Source organism: Hippocampus comes, unplaced genomic scaffold, assembly GCF_001891065.2.
Source record: "Hippocampus comes isolate QL1 unplaced genomic scaffold, H_comes_QL1_v1.1 scaffold237, whole genome shotgun sequence".
Lineage (NCBI taxonomy): Eukaryota > Metazoa > Chordata > Actinopteri > Syngnathiformes > Syngnathidae > Hippocampus > Hippocampus comes.
In genome coordinates, this window is record NW_017806159.1 from 1,933,544 (window position 1) to 1,961,233 (window position 27,690).

Sequence of the window (27,690 nt, forward strand, 5' to 3'; positions counted from 1 at the left end):
AGGTGCGACTCATTGACGCCGACCCTGCAGCTGGAGAACGAAGAAAAAACCCCAAAAAAACCCCAAACAAGACAGAATCATGACAGTTCATTTCAATTAAGAAAGAGAGAGAGGCTGCAGACTTTTTTCACTCATGTAAACATTTTGGAATTGTTTGCAAACATATCATCAGTTCAGCAATGCATTTTTGGAGCTTCCGAATGACCTGTGGACTGATTTGTCACAAGAAGGCGTCATGTCGAATCACCGACGACAAAATGGATAGAATTGCCGGTTTGGTACGAAACAAGAGTCCCTCAAAGACTGAAGAGTACTGGTCTTAAAATAAGTAGTAGAATATGAATTTAGTCTCAACTACATGGGCGACGACCCTTCCAAACATCCATTCTTCCTTTTTCATGAAACAATTGCCATTTGAAGAACGTTGTTTTTCAACTGAATGGTTAAAAGCAGCCCAATATTACCTTTGCTTGGATCGGCTCTCGCTCACACACGGTCTTAGTGAGCAGAAGCGGTATAGAAAAGAGATGGATGGTTCCCAGCCACTTTGGCGACTACTAGCCAACCGTTTCTCCACCCGTTCCAAAAACAGAATTCTTGCTTTGATATGAAACAACTTTTAGTGGTAAGAGCACATCCAGTTTTACCTTTTGATCTCCGCTACTTTGACCGCTAGCTGTCTATCCATCCCGTTAGCCATTCCTTTTAAATGAATACAATTCCCGCTTTGGAATACACAATGCTGCCCCGAATGCTTTCGTTGGTATTAAAATGAAGACTGGTAGAGGCACACACTGTAAATAGTACTTTGATCACAGCCACTTTAAACATATACACTGTCAGAATCATTCAGAATGAATAGGGCTCTCGCTTTGACAAATTAGAATAATGTTTAAAGATTGGAAAGTGCAGCACCATAACAAGAAACCAAATCCTATGGAGTCACTTTTGCGGGGACTACAATCACTTGCTCACATCCATTTTTGGATGCGAATAAGAAGTTTAAAGCAGCATGACTCACAAATGCGAAAATGAAACGAGGTGAACGCTCAATCCGCAAAGGTTACTCTTTATGGGATTTTTTTTGTGGGGGTGGAGGGGGGGTTAAGTGTGCGAAATTTAACTGTTAAATGACTCACACACTTTTATTTTTCGGTCTTTCTGCTGAAATCTTCCCAAATGATTGGAGTGCCGCGAGCTGTCGCTGGCAAACACCAGAAACGGCCACGCTCTCACTGTGTTTGACATCATGTTTGTTTTTAACGAGAACCACATGCCTACCGCATCGGCATTCATCTTCATACCAGCATTTAAAAAAATAAAATAAAATAAAATAAAAAACTTGAAAGTTAGTGCTCTAAATACGTCCAGACGCCTCGGAATGCCACAGGCGGAGCGGGCCTGCTTGTCAACGTTACAATCAATGGGGCCTGTGATCATCAGGCCTGGAAATGAGCTCTTAGCTTTCTACTACTACTACTACTACACACACACACACACACACACACACACACACACACACACACACACATTTACACGAATCATTACATAATACGTATTTACCCGGCCACAACATTAGGAACACCTGCACAATGGAATGGGTTTCCGTACAAGTTGTACGCTTGCCAATTGTTAAGAGCTATTCATTTTCACAATTGGTTTATTATTGTGGTTGAAGTTTGTAGCGGTGTATGGCACTGTATCATATTTAAGACACGGTTCTAAAATTGTGCTCCTCTCATGTCACTGAAAAGGGTCACTTCATTAAAACCATAACTCAATGTATTGTAGAATCGTGAATTCCGGTTTTATCTGTGTTCAACGAGAAAGGCCGCAAGTCACGTCCGTTTGTGAGTCATTTGAGACAAGACCATCGTTGTTTCAGTACAGTACAGTTGATATAAAAAGTCTCCATACCCGCGTTCAAATGCCGTGTTTTTCGGATATGAATTGAGACAAAGACAAATCATTCCCAAATATATTCGACCATCGATGTGGTTGCGCCAATATGCACACATCCAGAATTAACACCTGCCACCATTTGAACCGCCTGTGTTAAACCCCAAATACATTTCAGATGGTCCGGTCGACTTTTCTAGTTTTATGCTAATGCTGAATGCTTTCATACTCTTCCCACTTTCGTCCAGAAAAAAAGTAGTGCCGATGCATGATGAGGACACCACTCTGCGTGTTGTGTTTACACCTAACATGCATACATGGGGTTATGCCCCCCGACCCCCAAAAAAACACACCCTTGATTTCGTTTTTTTTGTTTTTGTTTTGTTTGAGGCTATGTTTTTTTCGACCTTAGTTGGCTGATAAGCTAGTAGTGGTAGAAGTCACAGGTGTTTTGTTTGTTGCTTAGTAGGTTAGTTGCGTGGATAGCTAGAGGCCAAGGTTTATTCAATATTGTTTCATTGATTGATTGGTTAGTTAGTTTGCTATTTTAATTTGTCCGTTATTTAGTTTGTAGTCATGGTGCCGCAAGAGATCATCAGAGGAATGATTCAATTTCACTTATTGTATCCAAAATGTAGTTTTTATTAGTTATAAATATATGTTATTATTAATTCTCAATGTACTTTGATCTACCAAGGCAATGCTTTGATTGGCATTGATTGGGTGCTAGGTGACTTGGGTGCAACATAAAGTAGTTCTGTTGTCAATTTGGTGGTTGGCCAGTAAATAGAGGCTACGCTAGCAGTCAGTGCAGAATAAAGAATGCATTTTTGCTGTCACAGTCCGCTTGCATTGGGCACAAGTGAGGTTCTGAGCCACCAGAACAGAATTGATGGATATATTTCGATTATTTCTAATGGGTAACTGTTTCCATACATGACCGAAGAGATGTACCAATGGATGGCTGTAATGGAGTGTGTTGGCCTAAAGACAAGCCACTGTATTGTTATTCTTACATCAACAAATTCTCAGGTCCCACTGTAACAAATACTATCAGTGCCTCATTTGTTTTTGGTAACAAAATCTCCATATACAGTCTCTATGTACTTCCTGTGGGACAATCAAGATGGAGACATCTGTGTTATGTTGTTGTTTAGAGCATACTTATGCATGCAAGACTTTTAACTGTGAACTTCCAAACAGGCCTGCAGAGAATTGTTTTTACTGTCACGCTAGTTTCTTAGGAGCCGCACCATAAAGCGTGACGCTGAAACGCAATCGGCATCAATGGTCAAAACATGCTGTTTTTACAGTCCCTTTGGATGGCAGGTGTGCTCTTTTATGAACTTTCACACTTGCAGATGTGCTCACTGTCCCTTTAACCGGCAGGAAATGTTGATGATGAAAATGTCTACTGTGGATTCCAAGTGAACTCAACCCTTTGACCTTTTCCTCGTCCCCAAGGCCTCAAGTTGGCTCCTTGCCCCATGGGCCATCCCCCCCTGCGCTGCGCAGGGTGAACTATGAACTTTGTCTTGCTACAGATCATGTCTTGCCTTCATTCATGGGCTTCCTGTATGGTTCGCGAATCACTGGCCAATCACTGGTACTTATCCATCCATCCATCCATTTTCTGATCCGGTTTATCCTCACTAGGGTCACGGGGGGTGCTGGAGCCTATCCCAGCCGTCTTCGGGCAGTAGGCGGGGGACACCCTGAACCGGTTGCCAGCCAATTTGCAGGGCACACAGAGACGAAGAACAATCCACACTCACACCTCGGGACAATTTGGAGTGTTCAATCAGCCTGCCGTGCACGTTTTTAGAATGTGGGAGGAAACCGGAGGACCCCAAGAAAACCCATGCAGACACGGGGAGAACATGCAAACTCCACACAGGGAGGCCGGAGCCGGGATCGAACCCACGACCTCTGCACTGTGAGGTCGACGCGCTAACCACTGGCCACCGGGCCATCCCGGACACTTACTGTGTTACTATTTTAGTTAAATTAATGACCATAATTTTAGCCTATATTTGTGGTTGATGATGATACATCTCCAAGGAGGAAGCACCCCCCCCCCCCCACACACACACCTTCTTTCCGACGGCGTCATGCCCGGACACTTTTTTTTTTTCAGTAGGATGGGGGGACAAGGAGGGAAGCGCTTTAAAAGGACAAGGACGGACAGGGACGGACAGGGACGGAGGACCATTATTATATGAATAAGAGCAGAGGGGTGATGACGAAAGGGTATCCAGGTCGAGGACGGAGGACGGACCGACAAAATAGGGTAAAGTTCCCTATTTCAACCTCTCTGGCTCACGCTTCATGCAGCAGAAGGAGCGGGAATGGGAAGCACATGGCTGCAAAGGTCCAAACTTCATTAATTAGGGGCGGGTCACATGGGTCAAAGTGTGTTTTGTTTTGGGTTTTTTCACAGGAAAAGGCACATTAAGTGGATTAACACTAATCCGAGGGGATTCTAAACAGTTATCGGGCAAATGGATGGTACTTTCCTGGAGGATTACTTCACTTTGTACGCCTGTGGTGAGGTTGTTTGCGTTGGAATCAGGGATTTGGATAACGGCTCCTCTTGTGTCGTTTTCTTTGTAAACAAAAACACGATGGACCTCTTGCTTACCTTTGACCTGAGCTCTAAAACCAGAAATGAGGAAAGCTCTTCCGATCAGGGACCAGTTCAGTTTTGGTAAAGTCATCCGAGGACCATAATTCATTCAGCAAAAAAAAAAAAAAAAAAAAAAAGATCAAATCAATTCTTTTGTTATATATATGATCAGTATTTGTAGGTTAAAGGCTTCGCATCTTTTTCTCTGAATTCTTTTCTCGGAGGTTTTATTGCTTTTTAAAATGGCATGGCACGCTGGTTCAAATGCTCTACGGCCCACGGGTCAACAGTTTCCAACCCACGTTGCAAGTTGATGGATCGTGCGGTCGAGTGTTTCACCACAGATTTGTGCAACTTGCTTTTATAGGACACTTATCCAAGGTTGTGGTCTTTTGAATTGTCGTTTTAATCCCTAAATGATAATTATAGATGATATAATAAATCACATCCATTACCCTTCTGCTTGTCAGTGCAAAGTCATTTAGTTCTGCGATCATTCAAACATTGTGGAAGGCCCGATTTATTCCATTTCAGCAGCTTCCCTACATCGAAATACTGCTTGTCAGTCTACTAATAATCCAGCAAAATAATAATTGTAATTAATCCAAACTAAATTTCTTTTAGGGGATATTATAGGGGGTGTATTATTCCTACTAAAGTGTGTTAGTGATCGAAAGGTTTATCATTCAGTTACATGAGTACAGTATCATACAGTGTCACGCAAAACTGAGCATTATGATCTTTGAAAAATAGCTTTGAATTTTCTGTTTATTTATTTTTTTAAATTCCTAAATCTGGTCTCATTCAACCTGCGCATCTCTTGGTGGAGAACAAAACGATTCAAAGCATATCCATTTTGATGACGATTGACCTTCACATTTTCAACAGTATAATTCCCGCACATGAGAAGCACGATGCTGTGATATTCTGCCTCCCACGTACCAGAAAACGGCCTTTTTTTTTTTCCTTCCCCTGCAACGCAGTCCAACATTATCTTCCCTGCCAAGAATCAACACCTCCAGCAAGCTGTCTCTGGAAAAAAGAACACTTGTACTGGAAAAAATGCTGCATTTGGTTAAATCACGATCCAATGTAATAGAAAAATGATTGTGTGAAGTGGGTGCTGGATATTTGTAGCCTGTGTTTTGGGGATTTGTTTTTGTCAGTTTAATCTTAATCTTCAAGAGTGATGTTTAAGAGTAACACCACTCGAGTATCATTATTCCTGCATGATGGACAATTTATTCGATTTCCTGTTGTTATTATTGGGCGCACATGGAGTAATCCGTAGCCACTCGCTACTCTGCATTGGCATGCGCTTGACAGCTCTTATAATCGTCTTTATAAATCCGGTGTTTCTTCTCAGCTCCAGGGGTGATAGAGTGGTACGGTGAAGGAACGCAATCCATTCTCGGGAAAAAAAAAAAGTGAATGTGTTCAAATTTCAAAGCTAATTTTAGATTATAAATGTTAACTTGAGTAAAACTAGGCAGAGGTCAATCTTTGACGTGAATTGAAATTGGCCCATGTGAAGTGAGCATTGTTCCGTTACTTTACATCACAGGTGTCAAACTCAAGGCCTGGCGGCCAGATCTGGCCCGCCAGATCATTTTATTCGGCCCACAAAAGCCACATGAGCTTCCCCGGTAATTTGAGAACTCACTTCTAACTTGCCAACTAAACTATAAAGTCGGCTGCTCGCTTTCTCGCTGCGTCCAGGATTTTTTTTCCCAAACACAATACAAATTGGACAATGACGATGTGCAGTCCCAAAAAGGTAACTATTTATTTTGCCGCTCCTCTAATGACCGAATCCATCCATAACGGAACACACCACTATTCTTGTGCGATAATGCACCGCAGAATGATGTGTCAAGCGCATTCTCAGGTCGGTCCACACACTCTCTGGTCTTGATTAGACTTGCACCGAACATCTTCGCAACCCGAAACAGAGCGCCTTTCATGTTGTCCACTGGCCTGTTCCCACTCAGCAGAGCCTAAGCAGAAACACGCCGTCGCCCTGGGCAAGGTCAGACTTCTCACCCAACCGTAGCATTAAAGGTACGTTGCTTTCCCTAATGGTGGCAGTGGAGGAAGGGGAGAAGGGGAAAACATTGCGGTTATTTTTCATCAATCTCACAGACAATATATTCCATCTCATCACACCCAGAGTGAACGGTAAATGGATGGAGTCCATGTGGTTGTAATCTGCAGGGAACGTCTGGCTCTGCTTTATGACCTGAGAGTCACATCAGCATTCCAAATCATTCAGGGTACGATCAGTGTCGCGAAAAAAAAAAAAAAAAACAGACCTCCACCAGGGCCTAATTTGAATTAGCACCCACTTGTGCTCCTATCGTTGTACTTTAAAAGTTATCAAAATACTTTCATAAAATTACATTTTTATTCCAGTTTGAATGTACGGTTGTACGTTAACTTATAAAACGTTCCCGTTGTTTTATTTGTATCACCATCACGAAAGCTACGGATGCCGGTACGAAATAATTTTCTTTCACTGAATTTTACTGTAACTTTTTAAATGATCTATTTTGACTTGAGTTTAAATTACCCTGCCCTAAAGGGTTAGGATTCACGCATTGTTACACCTGCCACGGATGTTTTGTTTCCTGCTTCGTTTTTTTTTGTAATTAGTAGCATTAGGACAAATGCACCACTTTACTTTGTAACTTTGTACTTTTATATGTGTGTGTGTGTGCGTGCCCGCGCATGTGTATGTTTTTCCCAATCGTTCTCTTTGTCAATTGTGATTTCAGTCATTTTATCACACTGTCATCACCCTCCCTAACAACCAAATAGAAGTTCATGAAAACATGTCACACTGTCATAACAATTTTTTATTTGAGCTTCTTCCTCACTCGCCTCTGTCAAATGTCAAATATACATTCACTCCAAATGAAGTTCGGACATATAAACTTAATTTTGTGTGACATGTGGTCGAAAAATACGAGCGCAAGACACTGCATAATTTGTCCGACTTCCTTTTGAGGAGTTGCGTTACAGTCGCAGCGCGCTATTGGGTGGCCCGTGTTTGTCTTATGGCGATGCACGGCTCGTTGCAATGCTAATCTGCAGGAATGGCTGCCGGAGGGTGCGTGTGTGTTGAGTGTGTGTTGTGGGAGGGAAACAGCGCACCTTTGTTCAACGCCACTGAAAGAACTGGCTGCCTCTGTTCCCTTTATAAATCAAGTAGAATGGATGGATGTGCGTGGCCAGCGACGAGCCAAACAAATAATCCTGCTATATGATGTGTTTAATTTCCAACGTGTTTAATTCCCTGCCTGACTCGTCCAATAGGAATGCAATGTCATGCAAAGTGAATAAGACCCGGTAACATTGCACACAAAGCGTTTGGATTCACTGACCTATTATGGAATTGTTGCATTTCTCCCCCATCATTAGCACGACCACCCTCCTCCTTCTTTTTCTTTTACAACTTCTGAGACTTGGACGTCTTGCAACTAGCCTCAAAGCAAGCTGGAGGCCCTTTTTGTTTTGTGCTTTTCACACTTGAGGGCAGTGCTATTTGCTGTGTGCTGAGGGAGAACTATGTGAGAGCGCTGAAAAGAGAGCGAAACAGAGTTGGCCCACACAGATGCGGGGGAGGGGGCGTGCTGGGGCTGAAAAGAAGGAGCCTTGGCTAAATATTGGCCGCGCGCCGACAAAAAGGAGCGAGATTAGCATAGAACTAAGTAGAACTAATCTTCTCTGACATAATAGAAGTGTACATAAACACGATCCCAGACGACTGAGTGGTACCGCCCAAAAATATTCATTTGAATACCATTTGACCTCTAATCACCTTTGTTTGACTTTCCAAACAATTTTGCCCGTATGAAGTACTTAAGTAAGATTATACGCTACCATGCGGTATTGCAAGTAGCGTAATTTGTTACAGGGTCAAACTCGGGCTATCCTGTCAAATTTATGAAGTATTTAAATGCTTCTTGAGTCAAACAAAACTTTTGGTCTGCCACAAATTTCCCAAGACTTCAGTTCAGCAAGCATCTGAAGCTTACTTTGGAATCAGCCAATCCTCCATTAAGTGTCTCCAGTTGGTCCAGAATGCTGCTGCTCACCTCTTGCCTGGTACTCGTAAGAGGGAGCACATAACTCCTATTCTGGCATCCCTTCACTGGCTCCCTATACATTTTCGAGTTCTTTTTAAGATCCTATTATTTGTTTTCAAATCTTTAAATGGCCTCGGTCCACCTCACCTCTCTGAGCTCCTCCACCCTTACACACCTGCCCGGTGCCTTGGGTCTGCAGACCAGACATTATTAGAGGTACTAAGAACTAAGCGGAGGCTCAGAGGGGAACCAGCCTTTTCCGTTGCTGGTCCCTCTCTTTGGAATGACCTCCCGCTGAACATTCGGCAAGCCCCCTTGCTGCTCATCTTTAAAACTCGTCTCGAAACTCATTTGTATTCTTTGGCTCTTTACTCAGCATTACTCAGAACTGATTTTAGTTTGACTGTTTTTGTGCTTTCTACTGTCTTCGTTATTAATTTATTGATTTGTTTTTAATTGTTGTACATATAATGTTTGCTCTATGTCCAGCACTTTGGATAGAGGGGTGGTTGTTTTAAAGTGCTCTATAAATACAGTTGAGTTGAGTTGAGTTGACTTGACTTTGGAAGCTAATTTCGCTATTGGAGGACCCACTCTAATGAAAAAAGCGCACAGCAATGCTCATTTGAGCCAACCGGTATTTTTTTTTTTTTTGGAAAGTTAAAGTATCCCTCATGATGTAATTACTCATTTTTCTGATAGATAAAGCGCTCACATTTTTCTATTGGTTCAAATTCCACTGATGTGAACGGACCAGGAAGTTAACTGAAAATTAATCTGGAGAAATGAAACGGACGTTACAGACCTGGTGCCGGTGCTGCGTTGAGGCTGATTCCAGTGAATTCTCTATTTTTTTGTCAAAGTACGAGGCCTGGAATTCATCCATATGGCTTCTTCGATCTGAAATGGCTGACTTCCTGTTCAATTATGGGTATAGGTCAGGGGTAGGGAACACCTGTTCCTCGAGAGCCACATCCTGCCTGTTTTGGATCCCTCTCGACTTCAACACACCTGATTCAAATGATCAGCTCCTCAGGAAGCTCTGTCGCGGCATGAAACAATCATGTACAATTGAATCAGGTGTGTTGGAGTAGGGAGGGGTCTAAAACAGGCAGGATATGACTCTCAAGAAACCGAAGTTCCCTAAATGTCCTTCAAAAAATAATAACATAAAAATAACATTGAAAAACAATTCAAGAAATAACAATCGCTATATTTTAAAAAACAACGTTGCCATAACATCCTCCACTTTCTAAACATGTTCAAAAAAATTCAGTGTTTGTAATGTTCTTTTTTTAATTTTGCATTTAAGTAATCAGTTGACGTTAGCAGTTTCCATCAGAGATGATTGATTTTTTTGAAATTACGCGCTTGTGACTTTCCGCTTGTCTCATCAGGATTTGCCACGGCAAGTCACTTTGGACACAATTTTTGACATTCGTAATTGTCTTATGAGAGTAAAAAAGAAGCGAGCCGCTGTAAAATGACAACATTTACATTGACCCTGGAGTCTTCACTGAAACCCTTCATTGAGGTTACTCCTTCGGAATAAATGTGACCAAAGAAGCCAAAGAAGAGGCAAAACGTGCAAATGAATCCATTGATGCCATCTGAACGACGAGTCAACGAGTCGATGTGTCTACTTTACTTCGTAGAACACGCTACGCTATGGAATGCGAGAAGAGACTGACTGGCTCGTTGAAAAGAATTGCATTTAATCATTTTCTTTTGTTTCTAGGGGACATTAAAGTCCACAAAAAGTCTCGAGTAGTTCAGCCCCTCTCGCTAATCCAAGCATTCACCAAGTACGTTCGAGGTTTTCACGATTTTTTGCGTCACCCCTACATGCTCGTTGTATGACTTGAACAGCTTTCATTGAAATACGGAGACCGATAATGAAAAGAGACGTCAACATGTGGCCCCTCGCACATACATGGATTAAGAAAAAAAAAAAAAACATGCCTCGGGGCTTTGCATACATGCACAAACCTCTGCAAGCCCCGTGACCTATCTGTGGGAATACAAGTCGCTGCCAGCGGAAAAATAGTCATTGGTTAGAAAATGTAAAGAACATTGGAATTGAAGGCTCAACAGGAGAAACTCCAACCGCTGCGTTTGGATACTTTCAACGTGATTGCAAAGGATTCTGTTTAACGTCATCGTAGCGCCCCGGCGTTCTCGGAGGCTTCGTTTTGGCTCCAGTGAAAGTCCTCCTCGGTTCGTGTTTTGGCGCTGCTGTTGTGATGTTTGGCCGTGCGTCGAATCGATGTCACTTGGATTGATTCCTAATAGCTTTCTTGCGTCCATGAACTGTATATTTACTGAAATATGTGTACGTAGGAGGTTGGTGCACAACGCGGGAAAACAACGCGTCCTCCCCCCGTGACCCGAATTCAGGTGCAGCGGATTAAATCTCATATTTGACATTTAAATCTCCTTTGAAGCAATTCCTGAATTATTAGTTCATGATGCAGAGTGACGTCTCCATGGAGTGTTGAATACAAAACTTATTGAGGAGCCTTGTGGTAAAGAAAGCAGATTACGTTACATGTCGTATAAACACGTTGATTACCAAAAGGTTGGGATACGACATGTTCGATTGAGTACAAATATATTTCACCTTCAAACTGCTTAGCCTCACCGTTATTTTGTAACTGTTCTCATTTTTTTTAATGTATTCAATGAATGTTGATGCGCAATGGTGGTTCATCACCTCCGGTTTGCCGAAGAACTCTTACAATTAAATTTTGTCCCCCCCACCCGTTACATTTCATAACTCTCATGTTGGAACTTTTACAGTGAATATTCTAAGGACAATTGATTCTTTGTTTGTATATAAATAATTCGGTCTCTTGGGTGCTTGCCGACCCATCAAGCGTGAAATTAAGTAAGATCATACCGTATATATTTTGTCGACCTGCTTCCGAAAAAGAATAAGCTGTTCTTGCACTTTTGTCCCCCGTTGCATAACAGTGGGAGCTAATTTACATAATAAACGCCCCCACAACCACTTTCAGGCCATTTTGAGACGACACCATCTGAAACGTTATCATAAAGACGCACCCACGTTCCCCACAGGCAGGACGGCCAAGCGAGAGTGATGGTGTGAACTTCCAATAACTAGTACATACGCGATTACTCAGTGAAGTTTTTGACGCAGTTCGGTTTTTTTTATATGTCCCTGCACACAGTGCTGCTTCCATGAGTTGGGAAAACTGTTCTAGGTGCTTGCTTTTTTTTTTTTTTTTACTCTGTAATCCCACACCGGTGCAAGAAAAAGCCCATGCCTGATTTTTCAAGTTCTAATAATGAGATCCATTCTAGATATGCAGCAGAGCCGGCATTTTAAACACAAATATCGCTGATAATCAAGTTAATTTAATCGTGTCATGACAAATCAGTCATGATTAAAATTCAATTAATTGCACAGCCCTCGCTAAGAATTTTCATATTCAGTCTGCTCAGGAAACAGTCATGGTTAACGATTCCAAATTTATATCTACAGTAATCCCTCGTTTATCGCGGTTAATGGGGACCAAAACCACCCGCGATAAACGAAAATCCGTGAAGTAGCGACCCCCCCCGTATACGTACATGTACATGTGTATGAGTATAAAAAATATTTATAAGGCCAAATTTAATGGTATACATGCATGTAGAAGTAAATTTTGTCGTAATTAACATTACTTAATGCTGTATACTAATAGATTTAAACATGTATAAGTTAGGTTAGGTTAGTGTATGAATAACAAAATACAGTCAACAGAAACATGTAGTACTGTATATGTTGCTCTATGTGACTCGCTGTTGTTTTGCTGACTTTCGCTGCTTCTCCCAGACCGTTTGCGGACTTTTTGCGGACTTAAATTTGTTTTTGTTTTTTTTTTTTATGAATATTTTTGAAAAAATCCGCCACACACACACAAATGTAAATTCTCAAATATACGGTCAAGTCTCAAAACATGCTTCCCTATATACGTTCCAAAGGTATTTTGCGCTTTTGCCTTTTTGGACCATACTGCCTGCCACAGGTCAGTCTTGTTATGACAGTAATCTGATTTTGGAGCACACGTGAGACGTTATATGGCTAGCAACTCTTTTGCCTCTTAGTTTTCAACACTTGTCATAGTCAAAAATCACAGTTATACCCGGCGAACACTTTGTTCTCTAATTGATTCTGTTGCTGATGTGTGTTAAGAGACCTGTTGAGTTGTGGTAAATGATGGCTTTCATTTAGCATGTATGATTCTGGCTCCATGAGCATTGTGGAAAAAAAAAAAAAAAAAAAAAAGAGGTCATGTGCCATTTTACTGCCTTCCTGCGTCTCGCCGCAATGGTGTTGCTCAAAGGCGGTTTCCCGTCAAGGGTCTGTTTGTGAAATGGGACCATAGCAACGATTAAAAAAAAAAAAAAAAAAAAAGGTACATTTTTGATCGGTGAGAGTGAAATGTGTTTATTGGGATTTTTTTGTATTTAATAACCAGAATTTTTGGAATACGACACATCAAAAGCTCCAGGTAAGTGTTGAAAACCAACAATAGATCTCCTGCTATCCATCAGGCAGCACCATATTAAAACTAGTCATGAATGTGTTCAGAATATTATTGTTTGGGCTCAGGAGTACGCTGGAAAAATGATGTCAGTAAAAAATAGTTTGTTGCCGCATCTACAAACATAAGTGAAGGCGCCGCCATCCCAGGCGAAGGCCATAAATCATCAGCATCCACAAACGCCGCCGACGTCTCTCTTGAGCTTGAGCTCATCTGAGGTCCTCTGACACAAAATGGAAAAGTGTGCCTTGGCCTGAAGAGCCGACGTTTCAAATTGTTTTAGTGAGCGCCGGTTAAATCCGGCTTGTCAAGCGCTCCGGGCGAACGGCGGGGAAAAAGGACCTTCCAGGTTATCCAGGCAAAGTCTGTTTGTTGTGTGTTTCTCATCGGTAAAGTCATGTTCCTCGCCGTCATATTGGCAAGAACAAATAACGGCAATAACATCTCCGTCACTTTAACGTATCCAACACCTTGAATTTGTATTACACATATTTCATGTCATTTTTGGTGTTGATATTTTTTTATTCGTGTCAGAACACATCATGTAGTGAATATTCCCGAAAGCTCTTGTGCTCTGGTCAACGGATATGTTTTTCCACCCGCTAGACCCAGATTCCAATTTAGGTTGACCCTCTTCGTCCTCATAATTCCGAGAGGAATGTCAGAAGCGAGGTGGTTCACCGTAAGGCCATCTGAAGCGTGTCCACTTTGTCGGACCCTTGATCTTCTACGACTGGACTGCAACATATTGTGTCATCATGGGCTCACCTCCAGATGGGCGATGTAGCAGTCCTCCTCAGATTTTTTTTTTAGAAATGGGACAGAAAACCCACCATGTAAATATTGGCGTAGACAGAGGTAAACATAATCCTGATGAAACATATAGTATGCGCCACCATCTGCAAACAAGTCTGACAGCGTGACTGGGAATTCAAAAACCCTCCTACGCCGCTTGAGCAAAACTTTCCAGAAGAATTAGTCACATCAAACGATATAAACGTTATAAAAGGCACCATTCTGCATTCGCTCCTGTGCTATGGAGTCGCTATCATAAGCCACACAAGAATCCCCCGAGCGGCGTTTTTTAATGCTACCGTCATACAAAGGCATCACTCTTAAGAATCAATTCCGAGTTTTATTTCGGGAAAACATTGCCCCTCTCCAGGTTTACGAGGGCAAAGGGCTACCGAGCGTAGGAGGCATTTAGCACCAGTCCGTTATGTGAAGCGGGGGGCATTTTGATGAAGGGGTCCCGGTCCTCCGCGCTGCTAACTGCGCTCGGCTTGTCGGGGCCGGATGACTTGTTTATTTGGACTTGGAGGGCGCATGTCCTCGGCTCCTGGGCTCATCTCTGAATAAGCTGGCACGGTGGTGTTTTTGTGAGCCAAAATAAGCATCAGCAACGGCCAAATAGTTCAGCGCGGTAGGGAAGGCGTGTGTTTATTTACCGTTCACCCACTCCGACTGAACAAACAACGAGCGAGGATCTGGTTAAGGATTATTTTATTACTTCGCAGTTTGTACAGTTTCTACCATGGAAAAATAACATGTAACATAAGACCGTATTTACAATTCCATTTTTACAAAGTGTCTTTACAAGGTTTGTGTTGCTTCCAAAAACAAAAACGTAAAACAAAAGTAGAGACTAAAACACACGGGAACATCCACATCCACACACATCCAAATCAAACTAGAATACACACATAAATAAATATCGACATTCACTGACTGTTCCACGACAAACATTTCTACAGCCAAGATGTACAATGCATCATTTCCACACGTTATAATTTCATTAATAAACATCGCATGGTATTCCCAGTATAGTTCTTTGTTAATCCGTTAATGGAATATCTCTAACATACTGAAAAAGGAGCATTTAAGTTTGTTTGTTTTTTTCTTCCATGCCAACAGTCGTCATGCAAAAGCTCTCCAATTGGAGCTCCGACTTTTTTTTTTTTTTTTTTTTTTTAAGTTGAATGGACTACATGCAACGGAACTCAGATTCTGGGTTAGACAACCGTGACAAAATAAATAGATCTCGTCCTTTTCTTCACAAATCTGCGACAGAACATATCGTTTCTCTGTGTTGCGCGTTCTCTCGGACCGCCTTGAAACTACGATCGCTGCTGCTGTTGTCGACGTGTCGGATTCCCATTAAGAGCTGCGTACTAGCAAATGCACAACAGTCGATTTTGTAGTCAAATTCGCCAAATGAAAACTGTACACACCGGTCTGACGTAGGGAGTCTGAAGGGTTCGGAAGGGGATGTCTTGTGGTGCCTTGAAGGGCGAGGACTTGTTATTTCATAAATGGAAAGGGAGGATGGTGGGGGCGTTGGTTTTCGGGAGAGTTCACCATTCCACGCTTTCTTTCCGGATAGTCTCTGACGGATGGGAGGGAAAAAGCGACTGGATTTGCCTCACTTTGCGACTCAGTGTCTTTCGACTGATGGTTTCTGGTGATGCGAATGGTATTGCCGGAGTCTGGGCCCTGGAAAAAAAAATGTTCAAATTAAAGTGCGAGCCACGCCGGGATTTAGGGAGTACGTAAGACAGAAGACTCTTTTAGAGAGCGTTTGAAGGACATCAGGGAGTCAGGAGCAATTTTTGCACCGCTAGATTTCGGCTGCGAATCTCTTCAAAGCAGCGTTTTCATCACACATCAGACTGTTGGTCAAGCTCTGACCTTGCGGTGTTATTAATTTCGCGTTTCATGGAATCGTTGGATTTTACTTCCCAGCTCCACCCACACACGATGGGGAAAAAAAAAACGAAATCTTTTGATCTTTTTTGTCCACATTTGTTGTAAAGTACTTCTCTACATTCATTGAGCCGAGGCACAAATTTCACCTGAGAAAAATCACACGGCACATCACCAACAAGGAAAAATGTCCAAAAAAGTGTAAATACTGACATACTGATGATCGCATCTCAGTTTATTCACAACCCTGGCCCTGTTTGCTTGAACCCATTGCTCATTCTGCTGCATGAATGGCAACAGATGGACGCGAAGGTTAATTGTAGCTTCTGCCATCTAGTGGAAGAGGATTTAATTGTTCCGTCCATCACTGGCATACAGATGACAAAAATCGATTATTTCTTTTTTTTTTTTTTTTTTTTAGACCAATTCAGTGTATTAGTATCATTTCCCACACGACTCTTTGATGAACTCTCATAGTACACTAATGTGCTGCGGCACAGTGGTTGAGAATCACTCGTCGAGTAATCAAGGTTCAATTATAGTAGGAATTGGGCAAAATTTTGAGTTCTTTCTGAAGCACTGCTAAAATTGGCATTTCAAACTAAAATGTCAGACCTTCCAGCCTCTCATTTTTTTGGGCTGGATTTCTTGACACGCTCTGCATTACTCATGGTAGACGCGCCAACTAAATTTCATGCTCCTCACCGGCTTTGTAGGAATGAATAAATAAAAACACACACGACCGGACGAATGACAATTTTTGACAGTCCTGCCCATTAATGGATAGCATTAATGTGCTTTTGCATTGTCTGTTTGTCTGTTATAGCGTCACAATCCAGTGACTCATTCAACTCCTCTATGTGTCAGATTCCTCAAGTAGGCAAATACAATATTGCAGTTAGCGTGTCATGTTGCAGAGTGATGTATGTAAAAAAAAGTCTGACCAAAAAAAAAAAAAAAAAAAAAGCCGAGTGTCACAATCATTCTTGAACGCACGCAACACTAATCTGATTTAAAGAGACGAGCCTGTCACGGTGATTTGCGACATCTCCGATTTTTGGCGTCTAAGCGGACACGCGCTCGCATTCGTTTGGATTTTATGTGACAGCTTGGAGTCATGAAGAAAAATACTGTGTTTCATCCGCGCATGAAAATATGGACGTACATTGTTGTGTTTGTATTTCTTTTTTTTTTTTTTTTCAGAAGAAACAAGTTTCAATAAAATATGTTTAAATGTATATCTGTGTGTGTGTATATCTTGTCTAAATAACTCTTAATATGTTACGTGAACATACCAGGCATATTCACAGTTCATTGTTTAAGCGTCATGTAATGTTAGCATATCGTACACTTATTCAGCCTGTTTTTCTCTAGTTTTATTTTTATTTTAAATTGCCTTTCAAGATGACATGTATGTTCTTGGTGTTGGATTTTATCAAATACATTTCCCCAAAAAATGCGACTTATATATGTTTTTTCCTTCTTAATTCTGCATTTTTTTTGGCTGGTGCAATTTATAATCCGGAGTGACGTATAATCCGAAAAATACGGTGTATATATGTATGTATATATCTATCTAGTATGAAATGTGTGTGTGTGAGATAGTCGCCATCTCCCTCCAGTTCTCAGCAGGATAAATGGAATAGAAAATAGATGAACGGTCGATTCCCTAAAGGGCAAACCACATTGCACTGATTTGATCGTGTTGGAACAGTTTAATGGTGAGAAGCGCCTGATGTGATGAAACCAGTGAGAAGATTCAGGCGTGACCTCACACTTACGATGTTGATTGACCGGTAATATGTTGGGAGTCTGGAAGGTCTTGACCGTGGCGGGGCCTTCCCCTCCACTCGTTATTACTTGCACCTCCAGTCTGTAGTAGGTGGACGGCCGCAGGTTGGACACGACCAGCAGATTGTGATCCTGCCGAGCGACCACAGAGACACACGCAATCAGATGAAATCCTAATGAAAGTTGGCAAACAGGAGAGGGGAGTATCTTTGCACAAGACTCAGACAAAAACAAATCACGGCTTTCATAAGGCCGCCTCGTTCTCGTCTCTGCAGCCGGCCTGATAAAGCGTGCAGTGGGTGGCGTTATTTATAGTCGAGCTCCAGAGGCTGGGAGGCGCAGATAGGCGCAACCCGCGTCGGTGATGGGAGCAAGATGATGTCAAAAAGCCGTTCTCGAAAAAGGATGAAAGGGAAAAGACGCAAAGGCAGATGAAACGATATGAGAGTGTGAGAACAACGACGTTGCGGAGCTTTTCCCAGAGTGTCTGTCCGCACAAAAGACTCATCCAAGGAAGGCCACGGGGTGTGAACCCAAAACACAAAAGATGGAGCTTTTTCTTTCACGGAAACACAAGTGACCTGTCATAATTCATCATAGAACTCTTACAGGAGTTTTAAAAACTCTATAGACAAGGAACACCGCCTCTTGATTCAATGTAGCCCAAGGGGGATACATGTGAATCATGGTCTCTGGTGCAGAACATAATTTTGCAGTACTTCCGCTTCGGTTTTCTTTTGGGCGCTGTCAGAATTTGTAGACCGGGTGTAAAGTGGTTAAAAAAAAAACCTTGTTTATACAGTTTGATGAACTACTGGAATATCATCTTGTGGTTGTCTAAATCCATGCATTTTTAATTCATTAATCATTCAGGGCTTGCTCGAAACCCATTTGTTTGTCCTTAGTTGAACAGTTTTGACATTGTGAGCCACTCCACACTTCCAATTTTGTAGGTAGGCGTGCTTGGAGTTTAGTCTAGAAGAGGTGTGTCCAAACAGAAAAAAAAAACCCACACCCAGAAAAAGGATACAAGGACACAAGCACTACTTTGACATTGTTTGACTAAATGCTAAAACCAATCCATCAAGCAATTACGTGTTGTAGTTATCTTGAGAAAGTGTTACATCACGGATTTCTGATTCATGGTTTTGGGGTGGTCCACAGCCCTGCATCCCATTAGAATAGGTCTCCACCCCCATATGCCCCCCCCCTAAAAAAAACAAAACTAAAAAAAAAAAGAAAAAAGACTAATCAGTAATACGCTGTCAGTCATTAAAACAGTGTTTACTTGAGGAGCATAATTAATCATTCATGTCCTATGTTCACAAATCAGACCTCAATACGGAACAGAAAGTGGAGGTACACATTTTTACTTCTGAAACGAAATTATCGTTACATGAGGCTTTATAAGGAGATGATGAAAAGTAGGTACATGATCTGCATTTGCGTGCTGCAGTTATAATCGCCCGTACGGTCGTGGGACAGTTAGCCATGTTAGCCCGCTAGCATTAGCTGTTGCGTTCGCTGCACTTCTTATGCGCAGGTTGTTAGCTATTTGCATATTCTGGCGTCATGTCATGATTGTTTCTCCTTGCTAAGTAATCCGGGTGTGGACTTTGTGTCAAATAATATGTCCAGCTGCTATGTACGTTACTAAGTGTAATTATTTTTCTTTGGTTACTAGATTGTGTCATTACACTGTCTTTTGTTTGAGGTTTTGGGCAGCAAATACGCATACACAACATAAGAGGTATCTCAATGTGCTTCACATCTTTTAAGACTTTTCAAAAGCAAAGAAATATAAAGGAGCTTACTAAAAGAGGGTACAGTACTTTGCAACAACAAGATTTTGGAAAACGTTTACATTTTTAATTTGATTTTCAACTCTGTCCTGGGCTGCTCCCTGGACACACTCTGGAGGAGGTGGGCAACAGGAGGATGCTAGCTAAGCTAACAGCTATGATGGACAGACCCTCCAGGCCACCCTGACAGCACTGGGCAGCTCCTTCAGCCAGAGACCCTCGCTGCAAGGAGGAGAGGGACCACCGCTCGTTCCGGCCGACTGCTGTCAGGCTATTGAATAGACGTTCCTGAAATCCTGGACTCACCCCCACTCACCCATTTTTAATATGCTTATATTTATATTTTATACTTTATATTTATATTTATTGACATAGTTTTTGCCTTCTACTTTCTCCCTTTCATAATTTTGCTGCTGGAAATTGGGAATTTCTCCATTGTGAGACCAATAAAGGTCTTCTTATCTTATCTTAATGATGCTTTGAAATCCCTCAATCATCGGTCTGGGAAAGTGGTAAAAGCATAGCTTTTAACCTGTGAGGGTTGCATTAGGGGGCATCTTATACTCAGGAAATTATCTTTGAATAAAAGAGCGATAACTTGATGGCATGAGAGTGTTACCCTGGAAACTAGAGCTGAGCTATGTGACAAAGCGTCGGTATTTCTTACCGGAGGCAGGATTTGAGACTGGGAAATAATGCTGTTGGGCAGGCTATTCTGTCGACTCTCGGTGGTGATTTCAGCCCAGGTGACTTGAAAACCCGTAATGCGTTGGTGCGCCGCCACCCGAGACACACGCCACAGGAAGCTGCCGGTGATATTTCCTCCGTTGATGGAAAACGTTGCCGTCAGGTTTTCGGGCTTGGCCAAAACTTTAGGAAGTACTGCAGCTGTTCAGAAAGAGAGAGGAAAAATACACTTCTTCGGTATCTTGCCAAATATTCAGTAGAAGATTGATACCATTTTAGGTCGGTATGCTATCTATAAAGCAAAAGGGGAATCAGTGAATTATGCGTCAAACCTGAATACCGCCGCCAAGGACGTTGCTTTTTCATCCATCTCTGTGACGACATTTTTGTAAAGCCTCCATCAATCAAATCGACACTACATGTTTTTGTACACTGGCCTTGCAGGAGGTATGCGCTCCACAGAGATCTGTATAAACCGACACATAGTACTTGTGCAGGGTGTTAGGTGCCAGACTATTTCTTGGCCCAATCAGAATTTTAATTTTTTTTTTTCGATGGCCGGAATCCCAAAATGTTGAAATATTGTTTTGATAGTTTATGTATTCTTTTTCATTACCTTGATTAAATCCACTTGCGGTGTTTAATTGCTATATCAACAGTAATCAGATTGTTTTGCGAAATGTATGGACACTTGCCTCCCTCTCCCGGGCAGGGGATGTGTTTGTGAGTCTTGCTCCGGATGGTAGCGCAGGACGGCGTGAGGAAGGTGATGCTCTCCTCCTTGGAGCGTCTCTTGGACTTGAGCATGTGAACCGTGACCTTGTACTTGCAGGAGAACAACAGGCCTGGGAGGTTGATGTAGTTCTCCTGAGCCAAGAAACACAACCATTGAGTCCCGTTGATGATTTTGACATGACATTGGGGGTCACGTCCCGCCGAGCCTCTGAGATAATTAAAAGCGCGGCGCCAAGGCGGATCACATTCCCGCTCGGGCTCAGTGAACATGGCTCCCATTAGAGAGCCTCACTTTCGTTCTTTTCGCTACGATAATTCTTTCAGGTCAAACCTGTTCATGTTATTGCGGGACCATTGAATGTTCGTGATTACTTATTTTTTTCGAGCCAGCTGTTGATGAGACAGAATTGACAAATTTCAAAAATACAACTCATGGGATATGGATTTGACTTTTTGTTTTAATCTGTAAAGCTATAAGAATGAAATGCTAATGACCGATTTACTGAAAAAGTTGAATGGAGTCGCCCTGCGATGACCATACATCGTTATGTGTCTATTTGGCATTGTTTTCTCATCAACAGCGGTTACTACAGTGGACAGCTTACCATGTTGTCAGGTTACAGGGTGCATGAAAGGGTTAATTCATGGCCATCGATGTATTAAAGTTAATGTCATACCTCAAAATTCTGTATGCAGTTGGTTTGGTAAAAGTAGCATTCTCAATTCAGACAAACGAAATATTGCGATTGAACGACTTTCAAATGGCACTAACTGGTAATATACAGTGAAGTATGTTACATTTTGGAGGTCCAAGACTGTTAATTGTTGACGTGGCAATGTAAATTTTAAAACCATTTATCTCACCAAGCAGTATCTATCGTTCACTTCAAAATGTATATTTGAATCATTTTTGAGCACCCTTTCATCTGGGTGCTGGTCATGTTCGTATTATATTGTATTCAATTTGCCTATGACGGGAATACATTTCCAAAGCTTGAACTAGCAATATTCAGTGCATCTAAACAGAAAATCATTTGAGTTTAGTATACATTAACCCTTTCACGGACAGCAGTTACAAGAGTGGACAGCCATTCACATGTTTTCTCTTATACAGTATTAATTAATCTCTAATGTCATCACTGTGCATCAACCAATACAATGGACCCTCTTATGTGTGTTGCCATCCATGACCATTTTTTTTTCTATGTCTGAAGTGTATGCAGAAAAAGTGGTTAAGATTGGACGACTGTCCGTCTCTTATGTGTTGTGTTGTATTCTTTTGTCATTTTATGTTAACTGTTCTTTTGATGGCGGCGCGGGCACCCGCAGCAGCTCCTCTCTCTCCTGAGGTATTTCATTTCATCTATGCTGTATGTTGCACATGTAGCACATTTGACAATAAAGTTGACTTGACTTGACTTGACGACTAATAAAAACACTTGAGAAAAGAATCCTGATGTAGGTTATGATTGTTTGTGCATGAAAGGGTTAAAAAAAAAAAAGCGGTCCAACAAGGTTGCAATTTTGATCCAATGCATCTTGTGAGATGTTAAAGACAGAAGAAAATGGATCAAATCATTTTCTACTTTGGTCCAGACCAGAGAACCAAATAATCTGAACACACCCTCAAACAAAGCACAGAAAAAAAAATATCGCATTTCTTATTTCCTTTTTGAGGAAATATCGCTGACGTGTGAATTTCGATCTCTCATTGGAAAAAGTGAAGCTTCTAGATTAACAGGGCAGGGCGCTCCCTGGAGAGCCGTCGTGTAGATTCTCTCTGATACCAAACAGCTTTGATTAAAAGTGAATGAGGCGCTGCGCTCACATGAAAGCACAAGGCTGGAATCCTTCCCGGCCATCTATAGAAGCAGGATGTATATTTCCTAGCAACCACAGTCGGGCTCCCCAAAGAATGTGTTGATTGGCCAGGTCTCTGCCATCCTGTATCAGCCTGAGCACAAACAGTCCCCCCGCGCCTCCCTCACCTCCCTTGACTCTCCGAAAAGAAGCCTGGTGTGGAGGCACAGTCAATGTTGTCCTCCATTCCGGGAACATTTGCTTTATTAAATGCCTTTTAGTGGCCATCACCCCAATCGCCTGACCACAAGACTGAATCAGAGCGTTCACAACAACAGCCATTGATTTGCTGAGTGCCATTGGGTTTCAGGTTCACCCGAATGGAGGATTTGTCCGGGCTAAAGCGTTAAACAAAAAGAGGAGGCGCGTGCTTTGCATAGCACAGCGCCGCTGATGAGGATCTCTCTCTTTGCTCTGCCTCAGCGAAGTTGGCCCAACTTTTTCAGCACGAGACCAAAATTAGAATTTAGTTTCCTTTCTAGGAACCCAACGTGAACTTAAAAAGTCCTTTGGCAAGAAACTGCATATCTGTTTAAAAGCTGCTTAAAAACTGACCCACAACCCATTTTGGAACACAAATCAAATTTGAGGGGGGAAACCCTGACTTAGGCTGGATTGATACAACAACTGCAACTTTGGGCTCCCGAGTGGCACCACTTGGATTTGCCTCATGGCAGCACGGAATGAAAGCATCGACCATTAAATAAGGTCTAAATATGGTACATTAGAGGTACGTGGACCATTAAATAAGGAAAATGACTGGAGACGGCAGTCAGCGGAGTAATCCTAATGTTGCCTGCATTCAAACCAGGAGGTGAAGAGTCACTCCAGGCTAACTAGTGATATTTGAATTATTAAGTAGCTCGTGTTTACTTCTGTGCTGTCGCTGAATGATGTGGACACTTTTGGACCTGTTCATGTATGCGTATTTTGGACGCATGAGGGATGTTTCAGGTGATCAGTACACTTACACGTCAAAGTGAAAAATCGGAATCGGGCACTTTTCCAAAGCAAATCTCGTAAAAGGTGGGACACAGCCGGTGGATGCAAACCTGCGTGGAGGATTTTTCTGGTCCCCGCGTCTCGTTGTGGTGGCAGTACTCAGGCATCCACTGGATGTGGTAGCGGTTCATTCCAGGCTCTGGAACATAAGACAGGTACAACGGAAAATGTTTTAAATTAAAAAAAAAACAATTATGATAAAACCATTAAAACGAAATACTCCAAATAGTGTTGTTTGTGGTGTTTTGCAGTGTTGTAGAACTGGCAATCACAGCCGGCAAGCATTTTTACTACTTCTTTATAGCGAAAAAAAAAACTGCTGGTTTCGTGCAGTGGAGCTGGAAATAAAACAAGCAATTTGTCTGGGGAATGAGTTGTTTTCACCATTTTTACTTTTAATGCAGTAAATGCTTAAGACATTAGTCAACAACGATAACTTCTCTCTTGCTCGACAAAATGGAAGTGAACAACTTACGTCAATATTATTTCAGCGAGATTTGAACGTATTAAATATGTCCACATATATGAAACAAAAAGTCCCCCTCCAAGTCTGTAATGTAGCGATGTACAAAGTTGCCCCTCCCCTTTCCCCCTTTCGATCCTGGCGGTATTTGATTCAAGAAAAGATATATTTCATTAGGCAGGCTGAAAAGATTAAATGACAACACTCCAGCTTGAGATGCAGATAACTAATCGCTCTTGTCCTGTTTTCGAAAAGCGGTCCAAACTTTTCCACTTAAAAAGTTACCACTGATTAAATTTCTCAATGCATGTATTGTTAAACTGAAAGAAAATGTCTTTTTGTTCTTTCGTCAGGCTCTTTTTTTTCCCATCCCTTGTTTTTTTCTGCAGCTGCCTTTTGGGAGGAATCTCTAAAAGCCCACTTTACACTATCCACTTGGCAGCAAACGCACACGGTTAGCGGCTAGCTAGTAAGCAGAACGAAGCGTTTAACAGCTGAAAATCTTTCCAGATACTTCCTGCGGGACTTGGTAGAGACTTAAAGCAGCGCTAACAGCACGTAAATAGTGGACAGATGCACAAGCCGCACGGACGACGGTGTTGCAGCTGTTTGCCATCAAGTCGGCAAAATGTCAATTTGGATCCCAAGTGACTGAAAAATAGGATAGTAATCCTCCTCAGTTTGGCTCAAATGGCCTTAATTGGACACATTAGCCTTCATAAACGTACTCTCATGAGCTCATCATCGGTGTGGCCCTCCTCTTATGTTACCAAACTCATTATTCATTCAACTGTGTCGCTCGAAAGTGTGCGAAAACGTGTCTGATTAATAATTGAGCGATGCTCCGTTCGCCTCGCAGCGGGGGCCGGGGTTGCGGCGGGGAGATAAAAGGGGCCCTTTGAAGGCTTAGATTCAGCACTGGCACTCGGAGCCCCTGAGCTCTTTGGAAGCAGAAGAGAGAAATTATAGAGTACCAGGAAGTACAGGGGAGGGGGAAAAAAATAAAAAGATATGCTTCGCCGGTGTTTGGCACTGAGAGAAGGTGTCATGTACAACAAGGAACGGGAAACAAAAAAAACAGGTAGACAACAGGAGCAGAGCTCGATACATTTTGAGTGATAATGTAGCGATTCACTCAGCTGGCTTTAGGTCTGATGCTAGTCGATGTGAGTGTGAAAGGTTGTCTTTGTATATGATGGTGTGGCAACCAGTCTAGGGTGTGCAGTATTGCGCCTTGTGCCAGAAGTTTGTTAGCATGGCTATCAGCTCTATTTAACCCGAAATAAGATAAGCAGTATAAAAAAAAACGGACAGATGGATCGGTGGAAAGGATCAATCAGAACTATTGCTACCAGATCGCCATCGTACTGTTGGCCTAATGTCAGTCAGACAGGGATATACAGAAATCCCTCGCTATTTCGTGGTTCGTTTATCGCAGCTTCAGTGCATCTCGGATTTTTTCAAACATATTCATAAAAATAAATAAAGAAATAAATAAAAAACAATTTTCCATATACGTACATGGAGTACAGTACTGTATATGTTGCTCTATGTGACTCGCTGTTGTTTTGCAGCTTCTCGTGGACCGTTTGCGGACTTTTTGCGGACTTAAAACAAAAAAGTATTTTTTTTTTAACCTGTATATGTTCATTGGTCGCTCCTTCACGGATTTTCGTTCATCGTGGGTGGTTTTGGTCCCCATTCACCGCGATAAATGAGGGATTACTGTACAGTCAAACCTCGGTTTTCGAACATCTCTGTTCTCGACCAAATCGGGTTTTCGACCAAAAATTTTGAGTTTTTTATGCCTCGGATGACGACCGAAAATCGGTTCTCGACCAAACTGAGCACACTTGAATGCGCCATTTGACTCCCTCGCCTTCCTCGTGTGGCGTTCCATTGTGAGCAGACGTGTTCAATAAAGATTTTTTTTTTGTTTTAAAAGAGCGTGGTTTCAGTTTTCGAACAAATTGGTTTTCGAACAGCCTTCTGGAACGGATTATGGTCAAAAATCCAGGTATGACTGTGATGTATTATCTGATCAAGTTTGGTGTTCTAGAGATAACCCAGAAGCCCGGCATCAATTCAGTTCCTGACTGTGTGAAAGTGAATGTTTTTCTCTGTATATGTGCCTTGTTAGTGACTCGCAACCAGTCCAGGGTCTGCCTTATGGGCTTGGTTCCAGATCCCTAGTATCCTGAGCATGACTTGATGTATAGAAAATGGATGAATGGATAGAATCAGTAAGAACTGTAGGTACCAGACTGCCGCTGTCCTCCGGCCTTTTGTCTGCATTTCGTGCAGACAGCGATATATTATCTGATCAGGGCCACAATACGCTTTGCTTTGCTGTTCCACAGACAAACAAGAGGCCCAGCGTGGGTTCAGTGACTCAGTGACAGCGTGTGTGGTTGTTTCCCCTTGGCTTGTTATGGACTAGGGTCCAGTCGGAAGCGTATTCCGCCTTTTGCCTGAAGTCAGCTGGGCTAGACTCCAGCTCACCCATGACCCCCGAGCAGGATAAAGAGTCTAGAATGGACGGGTGGAATCAGTCAGAACACTTGCTACCAGACTGCCGCCTTCACTGCCGTCCTACAGCCTTTTGTCTGCATGTTGGGCAGACAGCGATATATTATCTGATCAAGTACACAGTGCACTACGCTTTGGCGTTCTGGAGACAACCCAGAGGCCCAAGCTGCTTTGGATCACAATGAATGAGAGTTTAATCACGGTCCAGTTAACCTGTCCCTTCATTTTGTCTGTCACACAAACCAGATGTCCTTAGACTGCAACTCCACGGGCTATCTTTGTGTTTACAGTAGTAGAACCGGGCTTGCCGGAGCCAAAGACCGGGGTCATCCCTCAAGTCTAATGAATGGCAGCGGCACATACTGTACGCTGCAGACGGGGAGAAACGAGGAGCCTGGAAGAGGATTTACAATGTTCTCTAACACAGTGATTCCCCGGCGGTGATTGATCGCAGTTAGCAACACTCCAAGCCAACATTTGCGAACAGTTTTGGGCCGACTCCATCTCCTCGCCCTTTCTTCTGATTCAGCAGTTGGTGTCTCACCAGGCCTTTCCCTTCAAGCCAGGCTTTGCATTCTTGACTCTGGGATGTAGAGTTTGGCTTGGCCCAATGACATAGATTAGTAACAGAACATAGAGCAGCCAATGGGATTTGACAGGTTACCCTGAGAGCGTTGCTTTCAAGGCTTCCATATTTCCACTCCGGTATTAACCGAAGACATGGGGAATGGACGCCGCTGGGACAGGCAAAGGCACGATCCTTCCCGTGCCGCGTGACATCAGCTCTTGCGAGACAAAATGGACCGCTTCACCGCCTGAGCGGGGATCTATTAAAGGCAGCTGTCAATAAATCCCATCGCGCAGCTCCCACTCGGAGTGTTTATTGTTCTTTACTAAACAGTGGCTCCGCTCTGCCAGCCCGTGTGCAGGTTTTACACTACCCCCCCCCCACCCA

At 42.5% G+C, this 27,690-nt stretch overlaps 1 protein-coding gene across 1 annotated transcript in view; it reads right to left on the reverse strand.

The window, feature by feature from the left end:
- Nucleotides 1–14,649: 14,649 nt before the first annotated feature.
- Nucleotides 14,650–27,690, reverse strand: part of anos1 (anosmin 1) — a 63,372-nt gene continuing 50,331 nt past the window's right edge. Inside the window, exons 10-14 of the mRNA XM_019895515.1 lie at nucleotides 23,794–23,882; nucleotides 20,842–21,013; nucleotides 20,127–20,347; nucleotides 17,648–17,789; nucleotides 14,650–15,656 (exon numbers count right to left, since the gene is read on the reverse strand). Coding sequence (XP_019751074.1) covers nucleotides 15,598–15,656; nucleotides 17,648–17,789; nucleotides 20,127–20,347; nucleotides 20,842–21,013; nucleotides 23,794–23,882 — 683 coding nt within the window. The 3' untranslated portion in view covers nucleotides 14,650–15,597. The remainder of the gene's footprint in view (nucleotides 15,657–17,647; nucleotides 17,790–20,126; nucleotides 20,348–20,841; nucleotides 21,014–23,793; nucleotides 23,883–27,690) is intronic.